This window comes from Triturus cristatus, chromosome 2_1 (genome assembly GCF_964204655.1).
Source record: "Triturus cristatus chromosome 2_1, aTriCri1.1, whole genome shotgun sequence".
NCBI classification, from domain to species: domain Eukaryota; kingdom Metazoa; phylum Chordata; class Amphibia; order Caudata; family Salamandridae; genus Triturus; species Triturus cristatus.
In genome coordinates, this window is record NC_140581.1 from 299,665,091 (window position 1) to 299,685,187 (window position 20,097).

General features: G+C 43.9%; 1 protein-coding gene across 3 annotated transcripts in view; it reads right to left on the reverse strand.

Moving 5' to 3' along the window:
- Positions 1–2,935: 2,935 nt before the first annotated feature.
- TTC33 (tetratricopeptide repeat domain 33) overlaps positions 2,936–20,097 on the reverse strand; it is a 925,632-nt gene continuing 908,470 nt past the window's right edge. For all 3 annotated transcript variants that reach the window (XM_085631161.1, XM_085631162.1, XM_085631159.1), the window contains one exon: positions 2,936–9,337. In XM_085631161.1, coding sequence (XP_085487287.1) covers positions 8,984–9,337 — 354 coding nt within the window. In that variant the 3' untranslated portion in view covers positions 2,936–8,983. The remainder of the gene's footprint in view (positions 9,338–20,097) is intronic.

The window sequence follows — 20,097 nt, forward strand, 5'->3', positions numbered from 1 at the left end:
TGTTTGTCATTGGCGTCGTGGTCGCCGGGATGATGACGTGACAGTAGCTTCTTAGACGCCGCCCTCGCATGCTGATGTCAGTTCTTTCTTTATACGCGCCAGCCAGCGCAGATTCGGAGAGAGCGGTACCTACAGTCACTTTTTGACTGATCTTTTTGCAACTTTTGTCGCCACCGTTTTTGAGTCTTCGACTGGTGCAATTAGGGATGCCCGGTTTCAAGGCTTGCGGGTCCTGCCGAAAGCTGATGTCGCGTGTGTCTGTGGTGCCTTGAGCGCGACCACAACCCCAAGTCGTGCTCAGACTGCTGGACCATGAACCCGAAGTCTTAGCGGAAGCGGTCCCAAAAGATTCTCAAGGCCCGGCAGTATGCTCCCCGCCAATCCAGGTCCCGGTCGCGTGGGAGGTTGGGGGACTGGTCGTGGAGTCACCACCACTCGTCCTCGAAGTCTTCGCACTCCTTAGGTAAGTCGAAGCACAAGAAGAAGTCGAAGAAGCATCATAGCTCTTCGACTTCTCCCCATCCGTGCGGAACCCGAAGGGTCTACTCCGAGTTTCCCTCCTTTTCCGGGACCCGGAGCTGCTCCCCCACTTCCACGCCAAGCAAGTAGAGCAGGCCCTGCTCCCAGTCAATGACATCAGCCTAGAGGTGCATCACCTGCAGCTGGTAAGAGTTATTCCATGGTGGCGGAGTATGCTGTGCCTCATTCTCTCCTACCACAGCTTCTGTTCTGCCAGGCTGTAGCCCTTGCCAGATGGAGAAACTCAAGGATATCAGGAGTTCGACCATCAACCAGAGTAGTCTGCATCTGACTGTAGTGAGCCACCTTGAGCAGCTAGCCATTGAGGTACGAGAACACATGTATTTTCAATTTCTGCAGGTGGGAAGTAACTACTGCCATCGCTTTCGTGAAACCCATAGGGGATGAACTAAAGCCGAAGGAGAAAAGTGAATTGGAAGTGGTTCAACTCTGCTATGAACTGCTATGAACTGCTGATAATGACTGGGGATTAAAGGTTGGGTACACGAAAATACATGGCCTACAAGTCCAGGGACACCATTACATCTCCTGGGTCCAGAACAGAAAGAATCTAAGACGGTGAACATCCTGACTTTTTCTTCAAGTTGAAAAGCATTCAGTTAGGGGGAGGCACAGCAATGGCCTGAGGCCACGATCCTTCTTCAGTATGTGGAGGTAGCGTGAATAGTAACCCGCTCTCCTCTCTCCGAAGCCGGAACCCACTCATTTACACTCTTGACCAGCAGAAGGTTGACTTCTTTCAACAAGATTTTAGAACTGTCTGCTGACAATCTCTCTGATGTGATAGGAATGCGGGTCAGGGAGGAAACAAAGGAAACGGCATATCCTCTTTGAATCATTTAACGGGAGGAAATATCATATCCTGCCTCCCACTGACTGAATTTTGGGAATGTGAGTGTACGTTAAAGCTTCATGATGGCTACTGCAGTATAAGAGGAAGAGTTACTAGAGAGCTGCCCTTAATGATGCAGAATGAGTTTAACATAGGACCTGCCTGCTGCTTTAACCTCTTCCCAGAAAGGACTGGGCCTGCTGCAGCCCCTTACCACTGTGTCATGTACTCATGACTGTGGAGAAGAGGAAACTCTCTATATGGATATGAAGTCATTAATGAGATGTTGATCATGTAATACCCATACTTGGCAGTGCTTACAACCCAGAAATTTACTGTGGGGTGAATATTAAAGCATAATAGCAGATAATACAGGGGGCCTAAATTACAAAAGAAAGTTTGCATGTGTAGTCATACTCGTGTAGAGCTACCCCTACATCAAAGAATAACTGTCCACTTATTTTGCTAGTCATAATTTCCAAATAAAGATTTACTCCTAGATGTAGAGTTAGGACTCCCACTCATTCAAGTGAAGGGGGTGGAGACTCCTACAACAAATGTATGTGTGTAAAGTTTCAAGTAGTAACTTTCCACCTTTTTGTGAAGTTCTGCACTACCGGAGCCGAGATCTCTCAATAGGAAACTACAGAGAAATGCTATAAACTGTATTTTTTTTTTTTTAATTAAATATTGTAAAATACAAATGTAGAATAATTTTAAACAAATAATACAAACCTAGGAGTATCTAAAGAATAAATTGTAACACACTACGTCCTTAAATTAACGTTGTATTAAATTGTGAATTAATAGAAATATAAATTATTGTTTTCATATTATTTTTAAACGATTCTTTAAAATTAAAATGACCTACATCTTGATTTTTATTTAATGTATCATGTTTTCAATTAATGCTACTAAATTGATACACTTATTTAACATAGTTAAACAATTATTACTTTTAAATTTCAGTGTATTAATAAAAAAATAACATTTAGCATTAAGAATGCTCATTTTTTTTAGCTTGAACAATTACATCACACACACACACACACACACACACACACACACACATATATATATATACATATTTATCCTCCAAGGCTGGGCTGGGGTAAATTTAAGCCTCCTGTGGCCCTATTAATATTACAGTACAATTAGAAGTGCATTTTGTGAATAGCAATTGTATTATTCTCATGTGGGTGTGTGTTCTGCTTTAGCATATTCCTCCATCAATCCCTCCTTAAATTTCCCTTATTATTCTCCTAAAACTCCCTCTTGCCCCTCCCATATTTTCTACTAAACCCTTTTCTAGTAGCAGCAAAGATCTACGCCATAGGTTTGGGAATTGCATTTTGTAGTACATTAAGTAGTACTACTGGAGTACTACTTTACATATTCCAAAATGCCTTTTGCGAATCAGGCAAATAATAAAAAAGGTAGTGGAAGCAAGATCCGCCCAGCACAATGGAGGTGGAAGACAATTTATTACCTACATATAAAAGTACATCAAAATAACAGGATTTTGGATATTATGAAAAAAGAAAGAAAAAAAAGGACATTAAAGACTTTTGCAACATTATTTTCAACTTTATTTTTTCCAGTCTTGGCCTACACACACCACACTAAGTGGAATAAGAAAACATATTACAAAATAATCTGACAAGACAAATGTACAAAAACAAATACACAGCTAACAAGGAAATGGCTAAAGTGCTAGCCACATGCTGTAGTTTGAAAGAGATAGTGGGGTAATCGGTGCTTTAAGAAGTCAAAGTCTGCAAAGTAATAAAAAACAAATTCAGGTCAATGGCAAAAACCTAATAAAATGTAGAACTGAAGGAAGAACAATCTGGGCTAAGATGAAAGACTGATAAAATGTTAAAAACACAAACATAAAAGAAGGTCCACTAAAGAGTGTCTCTTTGGGGTACATGGGAATACTAAATCCATAGGCCCAGTGTAGTAATGAAGAACGATAAATATTATTGTGGAGGTAAATGGAAGCAGACGTACAACGTAGTGCTAAAAGTTTGAGCCAATATCAAGTAATATTTTAGCCGGGGTGATTATTTATTTTAAAGTCATAGAAAAGTGGGTAACATTGGCTGAACAGAAAATGTGCATGTCTATGGGTATCGGCCATTAACAAAAAATGAAGACTCTGGGTTTTCTTTGAATGGAACCAAGCAGACTCTTACTGAGGAAAGCAAAAAAATGGTTAGAGATTCTGTGATGGAAAGATAGGTGCTGGGGGGAGGCCCTGCGAAAGCAAAGGCCTTACTAGGAGAAGTTGGTTGGCTACTTAAAATCTACTTGAAGGCTGGTCTGCAACGTTTTTGCCTACTATGTCCAGCTTATTACAGAACTTTACATTTGTAGGGTATACATATTTTGTGGACATTTGCTCAATGAGAGGAAAATTCTGCATTAAGAACTTTAGATTTGGAGGAAGAATTCCAGGAATTCTCGGTGGTGCAGTCTGCAAACGTGCCACACATTTGTATGTTTGCAGGTATTCACAAACACCTTGCAAGCAAAGCAATTCCCACCTTGGGAAATCACATAGATTTGCTCCTTTAACAGAAAGAGTAAGTCCATTTCTATGGTGGGAATCTGGCAAAAGAAAATCCCCATGTTTATTGGGAGTGAAGGTGTCAGTATTATTCCACGGGAAACAATATTCAAACCATGGAGGAAAACAAACTGTATAAAACCATATTTGAGTCTCACATTTACCAATGCTGAATCTTTCATGTAATAAAAAATGTGCATGTGTAAATCTATGACATTTGAGTACTACAGGTATTTTATGACTATCGTAGAGATCATGAAGTACTCTAAGGGCCCAATCCATGCAGACATTTTCATTTATAAGCTTATGTTTGTGGCAAAAAGTGCCTTCATATACTGCTGTCAGAAATTTGCAAAGGCATTTGTGACATGCCTAAATCGTTTTACTACAGCCTATTTCCCCCCAACAAGTGTAGAGAAATCTGCAGAAGTAAATCCCATGCAAGGGATAGGAGGTTGAGACTCAAGTACTGGATTGCCTTTTTGGTTTGTGAACTCCCACAAACATATATGTTTGTAGGCGACACAAACTAATATCTGGCCCCACTCCCACCATGGAATTTGTCAGAGATTTCTTCCATCCAAGTGCTGTGGAAACTCCTCTTCCCGGATGGGAAGGGGGGATGGCCTCCCACTGAGCACAATTTCAGTCTATGTAGACCTCCACACAGGGCGATTAGGCAGCCTAGAAAAACTCACACAAGATGTGACATGACATGGGAGTTTGCATTTAAATCTGCACCTGACGTGGCTTTTCAGGCAACTATTACATCTGTTTGGTTAAATAGAAAAAAGGGCAAAAGTAAGTTTAGTCACAGAGGTAGAACTCCGCCCATATTTTTACACTTTTCATTGTGAATCCAGATCTTAAAATATTCGAAGTCAGAAGTTTACTTCAAACCTAATGGTAAGAGAGCAAATGTCCAACGTACAATCAGTGAGCATTGTAAATTAGGCTCCAAATCCTCAAGTGGAATTCAGTACATAGTTTGTTAACATTTGCATTTGCAATGACTTGGCTAGGAGAAAGTAAAGAAAATAAATGAAGTGAGAAAAAAACTCACAAGTGTAAAAAGGCATCTAGGTTTTGTGATAGGAGTGTTGAGGTTAAAGTATCGCTGGTCAAGGTTGGAGGCAATTGATGAACAGAAATAAACTAGCATTAATTTGCAAATTGGGCGGTCAGCACAAGAGTTGAAGACTGAGGGGAAGTAAGAGTTGTAAGTGAAAGAACAAGCCCAAGTCTTAAAGAATGGCATAGAACAAGGCAACAATTATGTGCAATAAACAAAGTTGAAGGCCTTCTCTCTACAATTCCGTCAGGAGGGGCGGGGAGAGTGGCTAACCGCTAGAGCTGCCAAATCCAGGGCCGGACCGGGAACCGAAACCGGCCCTGTCAAACTGCTCAGCCGGCTCCCCCTCCAGGGGAGAGGGGGTATGCCCGAGCTGTTTTCTAAGACTGGTTTCGGCCGATTTTGTTCCCGGGGCTGTTATTCCTGGCCCCGGGTAACAAAAACGGTCCCCCTGGGGCACAAATCGGCCCCCACCCTGGCGGCCCACAGGGGAAATGCCCGATGCCCGCTACAGCCCGTCCGGCCCTGGCTAAATTTGGAACTGGGGAAATTAGGGAGCCAAGCTCGAGTCTCGGCATTCGCTCAACATCCTATGATTCTGGGCAAATCACTTATTCTACCTGTGCCCCAAAAAAGGATTTGGCCCTGTGGAATATAACTGGTGCTCATGTAACACTCAAATACCTTTGGGGTGAAACTGCAAAAAATACAAAAGTCAGGAGCTAAGTCTGAAACAAAAAAGAAACAGGGCTAAAGATTACGAGTTACTTGTTTTGAGGGTCAAGAGAGTCAAAACAAATTGACTCTTGATGCAAAGTGAAGGGGCGTGAACTCAGGACAAACTCCTTCACTTCTGAGCCTGTTTCCATGTTTACCTTTAACACTCAATAACAGTCCTGAACTCAGTTTATTGATTTACAATGGTAATAAGCTCAAAGTTCTCCGAACTAAACAGCTGTGTCGCAGGTGGCACCCGCTTGGAGAATACTTGTTTTTGATTTGAGATTAGATGGAAGTTGACCCTTACACTACAACAAACAACTTCTAAAGGCGGAAGACTTCTCCAACATTCACCACAGGCTGGTGATCAGTGCTGTCTTTTATGTCACAATGACTAGTAACTATCAGGCAACTAGTGTATTGAAATGCTAAGACCAAGGGACATGAGCCAGACGCTTATTTGTTAATGTCTAGTCTGCACTGCCACTTTTGCAAGACCTTAGGCATGTGCACAGATCTGGTGAGATACAAATACATAATTTCACGCTGATCAAATAAAGTCAGCACATTATAGGGCTTGATTAACTAGATATTTTTTCTAAATGAAAAAATCAAGGATTGAGATAAAGGTTTACTGTACCTTGTACACCCAATGTATGTAAAGCTACCCCTTCAATTAATACACATTCTGAAGACACAAAAAGGGCATTTAATGATTTCCTCGCAATGTGACAGATTGCAATAAACCACAGTACCATCTACGTTATGAGGGTGTTAAACAAATGTGCTGCATAACATGACCAGAGTGTCATTGACTAAGACAAACTATGTCTCATGGAGGGGAATAGGCAATTCTACCTCTGGAAACTGACAGGAAGGGGCCTACTCCTAGGCCGTGAGAAAATACATGTATCTTGTTGTGAATCATAGGTTGAGAACACATCCAAAGCCACACCTCTTAACATATGAACATGTCCCATGTAAGGCACCCAGGATCTTAAGCAGCTAGTATGTTAAACTTTTGAAGATTAGGTGACTGGTTCGTTGATGAAGCTCCACAGAGTCACACACTGCTGATGGTACTTGAATATAGAATACAAAATGTGTTTCTCATTCTTAAACAGATCCTGAAGGTGCCAAGAATGTAGCAGAAGGGCTCGGAGGTGCTAAGAATGCAGCAACGGGAGCACAGGTGTCGGGATATATAGATAATCCTTGGACAACTTTTCTTAAGAAATGTAACACGCATCTACAGGTTTGCCCGTATGGTTTGAAATGTTGGTCTATAATTCAAAGCAGGGAATGTCCACTGAATATGGAGTTTTACATCACCATCGATGTATGAGACTAATGAATTGATAAACTACCATTGAAAACTGGTCCGAATATATGAACTGGACAGTTCCCTTGAATATGGAGCTCACTGCGCTGACCAGGATCAGTCAATAAAGACCTGTTGTACAATTCTCACTTGCCAGCTTGTTCTCAGAAACAACACCCGGCCACTGGATGGTGTTTTTCCTTCAGTTCAAGAGATGACCATCAAGATCCAGAGGTGTGGGAGGAGCACCCTGAGGTACGTCTGCAGCTAGGCACCAGGCAGGATTTACCAACCTAGTTTCAACACTTCGCAGATACTTCACCATTGCATAACTCATTTCATTCTCATCACCTGTTCTGACGTTGGAAAATAATTCATGTAACATTAAAGCACTCTATTTATGTGCGGGAATCAAAATCACTCAGTAGCACTTCCTGGAAGAGTGCAAGATCTAGATCACTCTATCTTTGTCTCCCTAGTTTGTGCAGTGACACGACGGCCATTTTCATTTGAATAGTGTATGTCAGCCTTGATGACCACAGTTCAAGCTTCTTTTTGTTGCATAATCCTCCGGCTGCAGACACCCATTCCTTCTTTACCGCCTGTTGAATACTCTTTAGGTTCCTCTTATTTCAAACCACTTTATTCACATTTTATGTAGCTTAGTCTGAATGGCTCAATGCTGGTACCACTCGTTCTACCTTAAAGTACTTCCAGCATCTGTATGGCTGGTTGGATATGTTGGCACAATGGGCGTAATGCAATCGCTAACTAGACTGTGAACTTTATTCTTCATTGGTATTGAACACCTTTATATATCTATGTATATCCATCAGGTCCAGTACATTTCACCTCATTTCTTTTCTAATTATGCTCACTCTTTCAGGCATGATCCATCAATCTCTGAAAGCCTCAATAAAGCAAGTTAAGAATCTTCCTTTCAACAACAAAGGAGCACACACATCTAGGTCCCTAATTCAACATTGTTTTTTTAATTTTATTCTTATTCGAAATGCTTCACATATTCTTACCTTGAAGCGCTCTATGGCGTAGCTCCTCCAGGCTTCAAATTTCAAGAACAAAAATCCTCATCAACAGCAGCACCATTTAGGAAATAGCTCAGCTGTACGCTGTATCCTCATCAACGGCACCACCATTTCAGAACAAACTCAGTTGTATCTGTAGGCTGACTGCCCACTCAGATAGGACTCTAGGTAATTTGTCTTCAACTTTATATGGAACACATTTAAGAGAAATACTATTTAAGGTACAATTACAACATACTGTTCTTGTTGTTACCGTGACCCTTTTACCATACGCTGTATAGAAATATATCATAATATATACAAAAATATTTCCATGTACCTGCTAAACCGTGACCTGTTTGCGACGATGCTTGCTTTACTCTTGATTAATTTATGACTTTACAGATGTGTACGATACATTGGCTATCTACAGCTTGGTGTCAGCCCAGAGCAACAGGAATCTCCTTTTGAACATTTTGAAAGCAGAGATGGTGTTTTATCCACTCATTATAAGATGCTCTAAAGGGTATAGCACATTTTTAGAGACCAGATATAACAGTAGGAACTAGGGGTACACTCTGCACAAACCATCGCGAGACCTCTTCAGCGAGGATTTTCCATACAAATGGTTGCTGGAAGGAACAGTAGTAACAATGCTCGGTTATTCTGCTGAGGCTACTACGAAGCAATAGCCCTTCCTGAGCACTAAGTAGAGTAATGTGATTTTTTTTTCTTTGTATATTGTATTTATTACATAACATCTATGTAAAATTAACAGAGAGAGCATTAATATGAATCACTAATTATAAAACATGTATTTTCTACAATATTCCGCAACAGGACCTCTGACGCAAACAATCCAGAGTTCCTCCGCCGCCTCCAGGGAACCACTTTGTGAGCCTTATTTGGCTTTGATGAACATCTCCTTGTCGGGGGTGGTGGCATTCTCAAACCTCTCAGTCCTGGTCTCCACCGTGCCCGACGCAGACATAATGAGCACTGTCTTGTCATCTGTGTGTGCCGCCTTCTGCTGCTGCGCGATGGCCGCACAGACAGCCACGATCTCATCACTTTCAAAGTCATAGTCTGGAATCAGATCTCGGGCGGCGGCAGCTCTGTCCTCCGCCCCTGGCAGCTCTGCCTTCTCTGCCCCGATCTTCTTCTCCAAAAGTTGCCGCGCCCAGGACAGGTCCTCCTCCCACAGTTCTCGGCTGTCTGGGAAGATGTGCAGCGCCACCTGGAAGCTTCGAACGGCCTACAAGAGAGAAGGACACGTGTCATGGTCTTGCAAGATTGCACTCTTAGGATAAATCGCAAATGCATTATTTAAATCGTATATCACTAGAAGCTCACTCAACTGTATGTGCAAATCTTGTGCGCGACATTTATCTTATTATAATTAGGTTTTCAAATTAAATTACACATCATCTATCCCGTTTCTTTTAGGCTGTGCATTCCCACTGTGGTCTGAAAGGAATTGTTTTAAACATGCCTGCCTTTATTTGCAGACATAGAAACATAGCTATGCCTTTATCAGCTTTAATAGCCTTCATTAGCAATCAATCTCCTAAGTAAACGATGCAATAAATGTGCTAGTCATTTCAGACGCGGAGATACGGGACATTGGTGCACTTTTCTCCTGAGTGCCAGCACACAAACATATTTGTGCCCCTGGGTTTTATTTAGTAGCACAGAAACCTTCATCTATGAGAACAAGCGCCTATTCCTGAGTCACAAAATCACGATTGGTGAAAATGTCCACTCCTAAATGAGGTTTAGTACACAGAAAAGAGTACGGCATGGAACCTGTGTAAGTAACTTCCAACACTGAATTGACTCGAGCCAAGGGCATAAATAATTCTGAATCCCGGGCTGAAATTGGGCAAGAAATTGGTGATATGATCAGCGCTTAATTTGAGCCGGTGTGGTTCACCGGCACTCATTTTTGGCGTATGGCACTTATTTTGCCTCAAAGGACATTTTCCAGGAACAAGAGAGGGAAAACACACAGGAGTAAAGGAGAAAGATGGGAAAACAGCCACAAAGGGAGAGAGCAGGAACCTGCAAGAACGAGATAAACAGGTAGCGGTGTCTGGTAGTCAAATAAAGAGGCATGAGGGGGTTTCCAGAGAACGCAGCTTTGGCATTCAGTACGCTGATATATAATAGTGCCGGTCGTGGGTTTCTGGGCAGGGCTTTGGGCAATGAAGCACTGGATATGACCTTCACTGAAATCCTGGGGAGGAGATCTTGGGAGAGAAAGCATGAAGACTGTGACATATAAAATGTGATCTCACAAGCTGCTATATAATTCTAAACTACAGCCCTTTGTTATCTGGACTGTTACCAGTACCAGGCTCAGAAGTTGAGAGGATCTCAGTACATTTTTAAACTGTATTCCTTTTGTTCAGTTCGGTGTTTATAAAGCTTACCCTATTTCTACAGAGCAGGATGATTAAGTCTGTCACAAAACGAAGCAGCTTTGTTGTTGCCCTCCTCTACCCATAGTGGATGGCTCACTCACCAGTTGATGGTCTGGCTATGGGCCATTCATTGCCACACGATCTACATTTGTGCAAAGACAACACTGTGTTAAGGCAGTGCTTACTGGCCTTTCTTACACATTGGATGTTGGATATTTAAGTTGTACGTTTTTAAGTCAACTTGCTAATTCTCTTAATGATGCATAAAAAAGAGTAATAATGGTGTTGGTGTATGATTCCAATATGTTTGATACCAGACATGCCCAGGTATTTAACCAGGGCTGATGTGGACCATGTCTTCAAAGAAACAGCAAGGATTCCAAACTGGAACACACAGACAAGAGAGCAAGAAGTATTGGAAACTAGGGTGCTTCATATCATTCAATTTACAGGAGTGGCAGAATTTTACAGCACTTTTAAACTTAAGGTCAGTCGGTCAATACAAAGGGTCATTTGGTTAAACGGCAAAGGTAATCCATTGTGGAAAGCCAAGGGCGAGTCCTGTAAAAACTGTGTAAGACTTGCAGAGAGGTTGACCATCCATATTTAACCCCAATTAATAAAACACGCTTGCTTATCATTTATTTGTAAGGATTTTTTTTTAAATCAAACTGCTGTACCATGGTACATTTATTTATTTTTTCTCTTCTTTTTCCACTTTTCCTCAGTGTTTCACAAGGGCCTGCCACCACAAGAGGATTCTCTGGTGAGCATGGGATAGCCGATGATGATGCCTGACACTCGGGGAGTGTGTGAGGCCATTGCTTGTATTTTTATGATATACCCTCTAGGTCCTATTCACAGGAATTGGACATTTGAAACCATCCTGGACTGGGAAATTACCCTCAAATTAGGATGTGAGGCTTTCACATATGAGAATCTATTGAAGGGACATTGTCACCATTGTTTGCTCCGTTGTTTTAATCGGCGTTCTTGTCCCTTCTCCCTCGCTCAGCAATTCAAAGCAGCTGACGTGGGTAGGGATTCTCTGCTGCAGTAGCGTGATTGGCCGGTTCGCCAGAGGCACGCCCACGACTACAGCCACGCCCCCTTCGCTTTATAACAAGCGCTGGCCTCGAACGCTGCGTTTTTAGAACTAAAACTCCTGAGGCACAGCCGGGAGTAGGGAATAGTTAGTATTTTAATCTTGCATTGTCACCATTGTTTGCTCCGTTGTTTTAATCGGCGTTCTTGTCCCTTCTCCCTCGCTCAGCAATTCAAAGCAGCTGACGTGGGTAGGGATTCTCTGCTGCAGTAGCGTGATTGGCCGGTTCGCCAGAGGCACGCCCACGACTACAGCCACGCCCCCTTTTACTCACCCCGTCACTACCATAAAGCATGTGTCTTTTCCGGAAGCGCAGCGGACGAGCGCAGCGGGCGCGACGATTGCGCGCCGAAGGCGCGCATAAGGCAAGCTCGTCTGCGCTCGTCCGCGCCGAGTCCGGGCCTTGGGCCACCCCCCCTGCCCCCCAGCTGTCAGCACAAAGACGCTATTCGCTAGCAACTCTCTACAAGTTAAGGCCTCCCGTTAACACATGCTCTCGGCACTCCTTCCAAGCCATGGATCTCCCTTCAACCTGTCCTACCTGCTCTGCGCCTCTCAAACCTAACGTGCGCACAACGGTCACACAGGTATTTCAAATGCTCCTATTAAATTGCCGCTCGTTGCCTAAGCATAGCGCCGAAATGGCCTTATTGATAGAAGAGCATACCCCGGATATATTGTTCCTTACGGAAACCTGGCTTACCAGTGAGTCCAACCCGGCGATAGTAGAGGCCCTCCCCACCGGCTATCAAATAACACGGCATGACCGGCCAAAAGGGAGAGGAGGAGGCCTTGCTATCATCCATAAGGATCAATATCATTGTCGACTCTCTCCTGAGACCATCTCGGATTGTGAGAGCACGGGTTTTAACATCAACCTCTCTCCTAACATCTGCTTCTCAGGCACTTTAATTTATCGCCCGCCCGGCCCCCCTAAGCAGTTTCTTCTAACACTGCCATCGAATGTGGCCAGCAGAGTCAGCACATCCTCTAGCTTTACTGTGTTGGGCGACTTGAATTTACACTTTGACTCCTCCTCCGACCTTTCAGCTGCTAGTCTATCAGATGATCTAGCGGCTCTACAACTTACTCTACGTGTCTCCTCCCCCACCCATGAAAAAGGCCATCTACTGGATCCTATCTTTTCAAATTGCGCTGAGATCACAGTGGACCCAGGCATTATCCTACCCTGGACTGACCACTTCTTAATCCCTTTCAAATGGACCACTCCCAATTTTTTTCCTCCGGCTCCCACCACCAAACTAAGACGAGCCTGGACGCGCCTTGAGGTTGATAAGTGGTGCACTAAACTGGCTAGTTCACAACCAGAAATTCAGGATGACCCCGCCCTAGCTAATCAGGCGTATACCAACTGGATCTCCTACACTCTTGACTCTACTCTCCCAATGAGCAAGACCGTACTGAAGCGGCCGCAAAAAACCGCCCCTTGGTACACCCAGTCTCTCAGGGAAAAAAAGCGTATCTGTAGAAGGGCGGAGAGACGCTGGCGCTTAGATAAATCGATGGATAATAAAACCCGGTACCGTGAAACCATCAACGAGTACAAAACTCAAATAAAAGCAGCTCAGTCGTCGTTTTTCGCCGAAAAAATCCTGAATGCAAGATCCAAACCCAAAGAGATCTTCCAGATCATTAAAAAGCTAACGAACCCATCCCCTATGGTTCATGTCGAGAAATCGGTCACTCAATGCAATGATATTGCCGAATTTTTCTATCAGAAAATTAATAATATTTATTCAACTTTTTCATCCCCAAACACCGACCGGTCTACTCAACCTAATAACCCCCCTAGCCTGTCACATTCCTCCACCCCTTATAGCTTAACTCACTTTCCCCCACTAGATCTCCCCACTTTAAAATCACTAGCCCTCAGTGTCAAATCAGGTTCTCCGGCCGACCCTGCCCCTCCTGACATCCTAATGGCAGCATCCCATACCATCCTGCCTGTCATCAGAGAGGTATTAAACTCTTCCATCTCCTCAGGCACCGTTCCCCCCGTATGGAAGCAGGCCATGGTTAGGTCATTGATTAAGAAACCCAATCTAGACCCGTCTGAGTTGGCTAACTACCGCCCGATTTCTCTGCTCCCTTGGCTGAGCAAGATTTTGGAGAAATATGTGAACCAACAGTTAGTGAACTATCTAGAGGACCACCACATACTGGATCCCACTCAGACGGGTTTCAGACCTAAGCAGGGGACAGAGACCGCTCTCCTCATGGTCGTAGAGGAAGCGAGAAAAATTCTGGATCAGGGAGGATCAGTGGCAGTGATCCTCCTTGATCTAAGCGCGGCCTTTGACACAGTGTGTCATGACACCCTACTAAGCCGCCTGTCCGGTGTGGGGATCAAGGATAAGGCTTGGGCATGGTTTGAATCCTTTCTGGGGAACAGATCCTTCAGGGTTTTTGATGGCGATTCAGCTTCCTCCAGTAGACCTTTAAATTGTGGAGTTCCTCAGGGCTCCTCTCTGAGCCCTGCTCTATTCAACCTTTATATGAGACCGCTGGCTAGTGTCGTCCGCCCATTTGGAATTAAAATCATTTCATATGCGGACGACACGCAGCTGGTGGTCTCACTGGCGCAGGAGGCATCTCGAACTGCGCCAGGCGGGCTCAGAGAATGCCTGGAGGAAGTGAGGAGCTGGATGTCGTCATCATCCCTGAAACTGAACGGAGAAAAAACTGAGCTGATGCCCCTAGGACCCTCAGAGCCGGCACTCTCCCCTTCCCTATGGCCCCCATGCCTAGGACCGCCTCCAACCCCAAAAAGTACCATCAAAAGTCTTGGGGTATGGCTAGACAGCTCACTGTCTTTCAATGTCCAAGCCACAAAACTGTCAGCCACATGTTTTGGCATTCTGCGAGTGCTAAATAAAATCTTCCCCCTCCTCCCCCTGGAAGCCAAACAGGCTGCCATTCAAGGGCTTATCCATTCACGTCTTGATTTTAACAACGCACTTTATTTGGGTGCACCAGAATACACTCTTCGGAGGCTGCAAACTGTACAGAACAGCGCAGCTCGCCTTCTACTTAAAATCCCGCACAGGCACTCAGTTAGGACCGGACTGACTAGCCTCCATTGGCTACCGGTCCGGCAGAGAGTTCTGTTCAAGGCACTATGTATAGCCCACCAAGCCTTCTGGGATACGGGACCCATCATTACCCGTGATCTGACCACCCACTACATCCCAAATCGCAGTCTCCGCTCCAGCCAGAATTTCTTAGCAGCAGTTCCAAGAATAAATAGATCTAGAACCGGCGGAAGGACATTCATGTACAATGCAGCGAAGGCCTGGAATGCTCTACCGCTTCATCTTAGAGCCACCCAGAATCTTACTATGTTTCGCAAGCAACTTAAGACCCACCTGTTCACATCTTCCTGCTAAACTTTTGTTTCCTTTTTTCGTCCCTTCCCTGCTCCCTGTAGGTCCCGGTTATCCTAGCGCTTGGACGCCTTCGGGCAACAATTGAGCTCTATAAATCCCCAAGTTTACAAGTTTACACATTTGTTTCTTGTGTGTTTTGTTTTCGGACAAGAAAATGCCAATTTTCTAAAAGTGGAATTTTCAGAATTGTGACTTAAAATCCGACTTTACCATTAAAGAGGGATTTCAATTACAACTCTTCAGACACCAAACTCGACATTCCTATTTGCTCCCAATTGAAAGTTCGCACTTAAATGTAATAAAATAATCCAATGTTATCCCATGGAAGAGGTAGGCCTTACAGTATTGAGAAAAAATGTTTTCAGTACCAGGACATGTAAAAGTCAAAAGTACATATGCAGATTTTTAAATACACTGCACCTTGCCCTCTGAGCTGGTCAGGGCCAACCCTAGGGGTGATTTATGTCTATTAATAAGTAACGTTTAAGCCTGGCAAAAGGTTTATTTTTCTAGGGCGATATGGCAGTTTAAACTGCACAAAAAGGCTGCCATGACAGGCCTGAGACATGTTTAAAAGGCTACTTAAGTGGGCAGCACAAACAGTGCTGCAGGCCACTAGTAGCGTTTAATTTACAGGCCATATGTACCTGTAGTGTCACTTTACTAAGAACTTACAAGTAAATTAAATTTGCCAATAGGGTGTAAGCCAATATTACCTTGTTTAAAGGGGAGAGCACAAGCGTGTTAATACTGGTTTGTCAGTTGTAAAGTGAGCAGAGTCTTAGGCCTGAAAAAACGAAGACAACAAAAACAGGAGGATGGTAGGCTAGAAGTTGGGGGAAAACCATGCCAACGATGTCAGGTCCAACACTGACACAGATTGCATTTGAGTAGTTTACACACACATGCATTGCTGTATACTAATCTAAGCTCTCAATTTGCAAAACGTTGACAGTTCTTGACTATAAGCAAACTTGAAACAACATCAACATTGCCTAGGAGAGGCTGAGGCAGTAGCATGCAAGGTCAACAAACCCAGCCAAGAGGTCACAGAATAGCCACGTGGAGGGCTTTTCAAGTAGATACCAGCTGAGCCCGTTTTGAGCAGCTACAAAGAAAAAGTTCTAACCTTGTTTCAAAGCGGAAGTAGTTCTCAGCAGTCAGAAATATGATGTACTGGGCCTGAGTGTGAAAGAATATTCCTGCAGTCCAGTGTATACATAATTGAGTTACTGAAGGGCGTTCACACCCATTGCACTGCTATTGCATATATGCCCACAATATTTATTTACTAGTAGTTACCAGGGTAACCCTAGTGAACATCTTTGCTTTTGTAATGACCTCCTATTAAAGTCAAAGGGGTAACCTTGTGTCCCTAGGAACCTGAGTATTGTTGAAATAGTCTACAAAAAAGTTCAGTTGGGTAAAATCAATTATTAAAAACCATTTGTAATGACATTAGCACTTAAAACTTCAAATGCCGCAGGCTCTAGTAATCTAAAAACATCTTTACTACTACTGCAGCTATTGCTACTACTACTAATAATTTCAATAACAACAACTATATTATCTTGTTAGACCATTCTCTTCCACTGGGTATAGTTTTTAAACACTCCACTTAGTAGAGAGGTAATTTTCTATTCCGTGCATCTAATCATTTGGAGAGGTAATTTTTAGGAGTCGCCCACAAACAACATTGCCTGTTGACAAAGACCTAAAGACCAATTGTGGACGGTAACTTAACTCACAGAGAACTTGCTTACCGTTGGCTGACTTTGCAGTCAATCTCATTTGCTTGCTTCTTATTTGATGGCTTTCTTTCTCTTCTTTTGTTTGCCTAACCCACAGAGCATAGCTGCTTCGCCATTCTTTTGATTGGATGACTTGTATTCTTCCACTGTTCACATACAATGAACACCTTTTTTCCTTTTCTATCACCACTACATGGGACTATATGTTTTTTTCTTGTGCTCTCCCTCGTCTATTGCTTTAAAAGCCCAACTCCCAGTCTGTGTTCTTCCTTCATCCTTACCCTCCAGGTTGTCTGTTGCTTCCCCCACCCCTCCCTGGATTGGTTTGCTTTTATTTTTTTTATTCTCCTCCTCCCTGCCAAGCTTCTCCATTGTTCCACCTCCTTCCTGTAGATGTCCCACCCAACTAGCAATAACTTCTCCTACCACCCACTACTCTATTGCTCGACTACTCCTTCTGTTGCATTCTTTGCATTTTTAAAATAAAATAAGTTTTTTTCTGAAGGGCCTTGCTGCCGAGCTACTTCTTTAGCTCTGATGAGTGTTCACACATTTTTTTTCAAAAAAGTTATCACCCTTAGATTACGCCCACCAACTTGGAACAGTAAGTTAACAGTAAGAAAAAAACAATAAAGCACCACTTGTCATGATGAATACATGCCTGTGTGTGGAGAACTGCGCATGTATACAGCACCGAACTGTGGCTTTTTTTGTTGCCCTATGCTCTCCCATATTGACAAAAAGGCATTTTTAGGTCTCGCTGAGTCTGCACATGCGCTACTCTGCTAGACATTTTGTGAGCAGGTTTTAAAAGTGCTACCAAAGGCTTGGCCACCAGCTTGTGATTATGCGCACAAGCGCGCGCGCCTCGCTCCGCCTCCCCAATGCAGCACGCCTCGCTCCACCCCTCCCCGCCCACAGAACGCGTTCCCGCGATCACTTTCACGGACCCGTCGCGTTGTTTAGCTGTCTTCCGCGTTCACTTCTCTCGCCTGCGTTTTTAGCTCGCCCGTAAGCTTCTCCCCATTGCCTCCGCTCCTCCCGCGCTCCCCATCTTAATTTGACATCCCTCCTGCCCTCTACCCTCCTTGTTTCATCTATTGTAATATCTTCTTCTAACATCTACATGAGGTCTTAAGGTGGTTTTGGTAACCATGTACAAAGTGTTCCTCTGCTGCGAAGACATTTTTACATTCTGCGGAGTATTTGTCCTAACAGCATGTCTGGAAGATAACAAGTACTGACAAGGGGTATGTAACTATTGTAACTTGAGCATATTGCTTTTTTTGTTTATCTCCATTTCTTCTCTCGAGTCTGGCCTTTACTTGTTAGATTGAGCCTGTGTGAGCATACGCTCTAGCTTGTGAGACTCTTCTTTCTAATAAATGCGCATGAACCCACCCACAGCTTACCACTTGTTGGCATCGTCGCTTTCTCATTGGGCAGTACTTGTCACATCTTTGTTTCTGTGGTGCATGGACCAAGTACACATTAATTAATTTTGATTAGTGTCCCTGCGTGGGTCATCTGCGTCAACTGGTGATGAAATACCCCACAGTGCATCCCAAGGAAGATGAACAACTGGAAAACAAAAAGCGTGGTGCCAATTTAACCCATCTTCTAACATAGCGCCCCCCCCCATATATATATATATATATATATATCCCCTCTCTTCGCTATCTTCTCCCCCCCCCCCCCCCGGATGCCTTGTGCATTATTTGAGCACCCACTTGACTGCTGGAGCGAAATTAAAAGTGCATGCAGAGGCGGCTGATTTGAGTACAGTCCTCTACGCCTGTGAGCAATGGACTCTGCTGGTTTGAAGCTCCATGCACTCACAAGCACACCAGAGGTTCCCGATCTCTACGCAGCTTGCACTCCTTTTGAGAGGATCTCCACTCATGTGAGGTACTTCTCACAAACTAAGCGAACCACCATTAGTTCAAAGCTTGGGCAGCAGTGGCAATTATCACAATGATAAGCGTATTTTAAATCCGCACTCCAATGTTTCTTGCAAGCGATGGGATATGTTCTGTGGCATTTCTTATTTCCCTATCCTGTCCTAACCTTGACCCCTTCCTGCAGGTTAGTGTATAATGCAAAACTGCCAGATCGCACAGGCTTTTGCCATCTTTTCATGCCCACTTGCTGTTTAAACACATTTGCACACACTGAAATAAAACAAGAAAATAACTGTTCTTGAAACATAAAGACCTGCTCAGTAAAAAGGTTATATTTGAACAGAATACTCCTGTGAGTAATTATACCGGAGTTACATTTTTATTGAGAGCAGGACTTTAAGTTGGCCGGGTACTGCCGGTGCTGAGCACCGGCAATTCTTAAAAGAAGGTGCTGAGAACTGACCCCCATTGGGCTCTCTGTTTTTGCCCTCACCCTCATGATGAAAACATGTTAAATCTGCAGTAATACCTCCCTTCACTGATTTGATGTTACTTCAAAGAGACTTGTCCTACTTCTTTCACAGTCTCATTTCAGAACTGAAGCATTTTCAATATAGTTATTACTTATTTATCTTGTGCAACTAACAACTATTGACAAAGCCAATACTCCTGGCTTGTAGGTGTAATGTTACTTGTATTATATATCCAGATTCAATGACAGAAGCAGCAAATTAAGTCAGGTGGCGCACTATGCTAAGCACAGATCTTTAGCTTGCATGTTTCAAGCCACGTCTTAATTCGGTTGGCCATGCTAGTTTGAGGCCCACCCTCCCACCCCCTGTTTTTTCATCCCACTTGAAGCCCTCATTGAGAGTGCAATTTGAGCTCCCCCGGGACGCGGGCTGTGCCCTCTGGGCAGCCTGCTCCTGAGGCGCTCTCCAGAGATCGCGCTGGTGCCAGAGTGCTACTAGCCTGCATGGAAATCTGGAGATTCACGGCAGGCCGGTGGCTCCCAGAGGCAAGTAGGGCTGGGGCAGGGACAGTTGGATGACAGCCGGACCTGACGTGTGACTGACTCTGCTTCAGCTCTCCCTGCCTGCCAGATGTTATGAAATCTTACTAAACCCCCATAGCTCGCCTCCGTCGTCTCCCAGCATTGCTGTGCCCCTTCGCCCCCCTTTAACAAGCAAAAGGGTTACGAAGCTCGAGCACCTTGCGTCATCAACGGGGACACCTTAATGAGGCCAGGAGCAGTGCATTCTGGGGTGTTTTGACTGCTTTGCTCGACACCATTCAGTGTCTTTTTAGCGCTGCATTGCAACTGAAGTTTTTAGAGGAATTTCTGTGGATTTGTATAGCAAGCATCCTTGTCTGTTCTTGGCACTGAACCACCGTTTCCCTGTGGATTATTTTTGGGGGATTTTATAA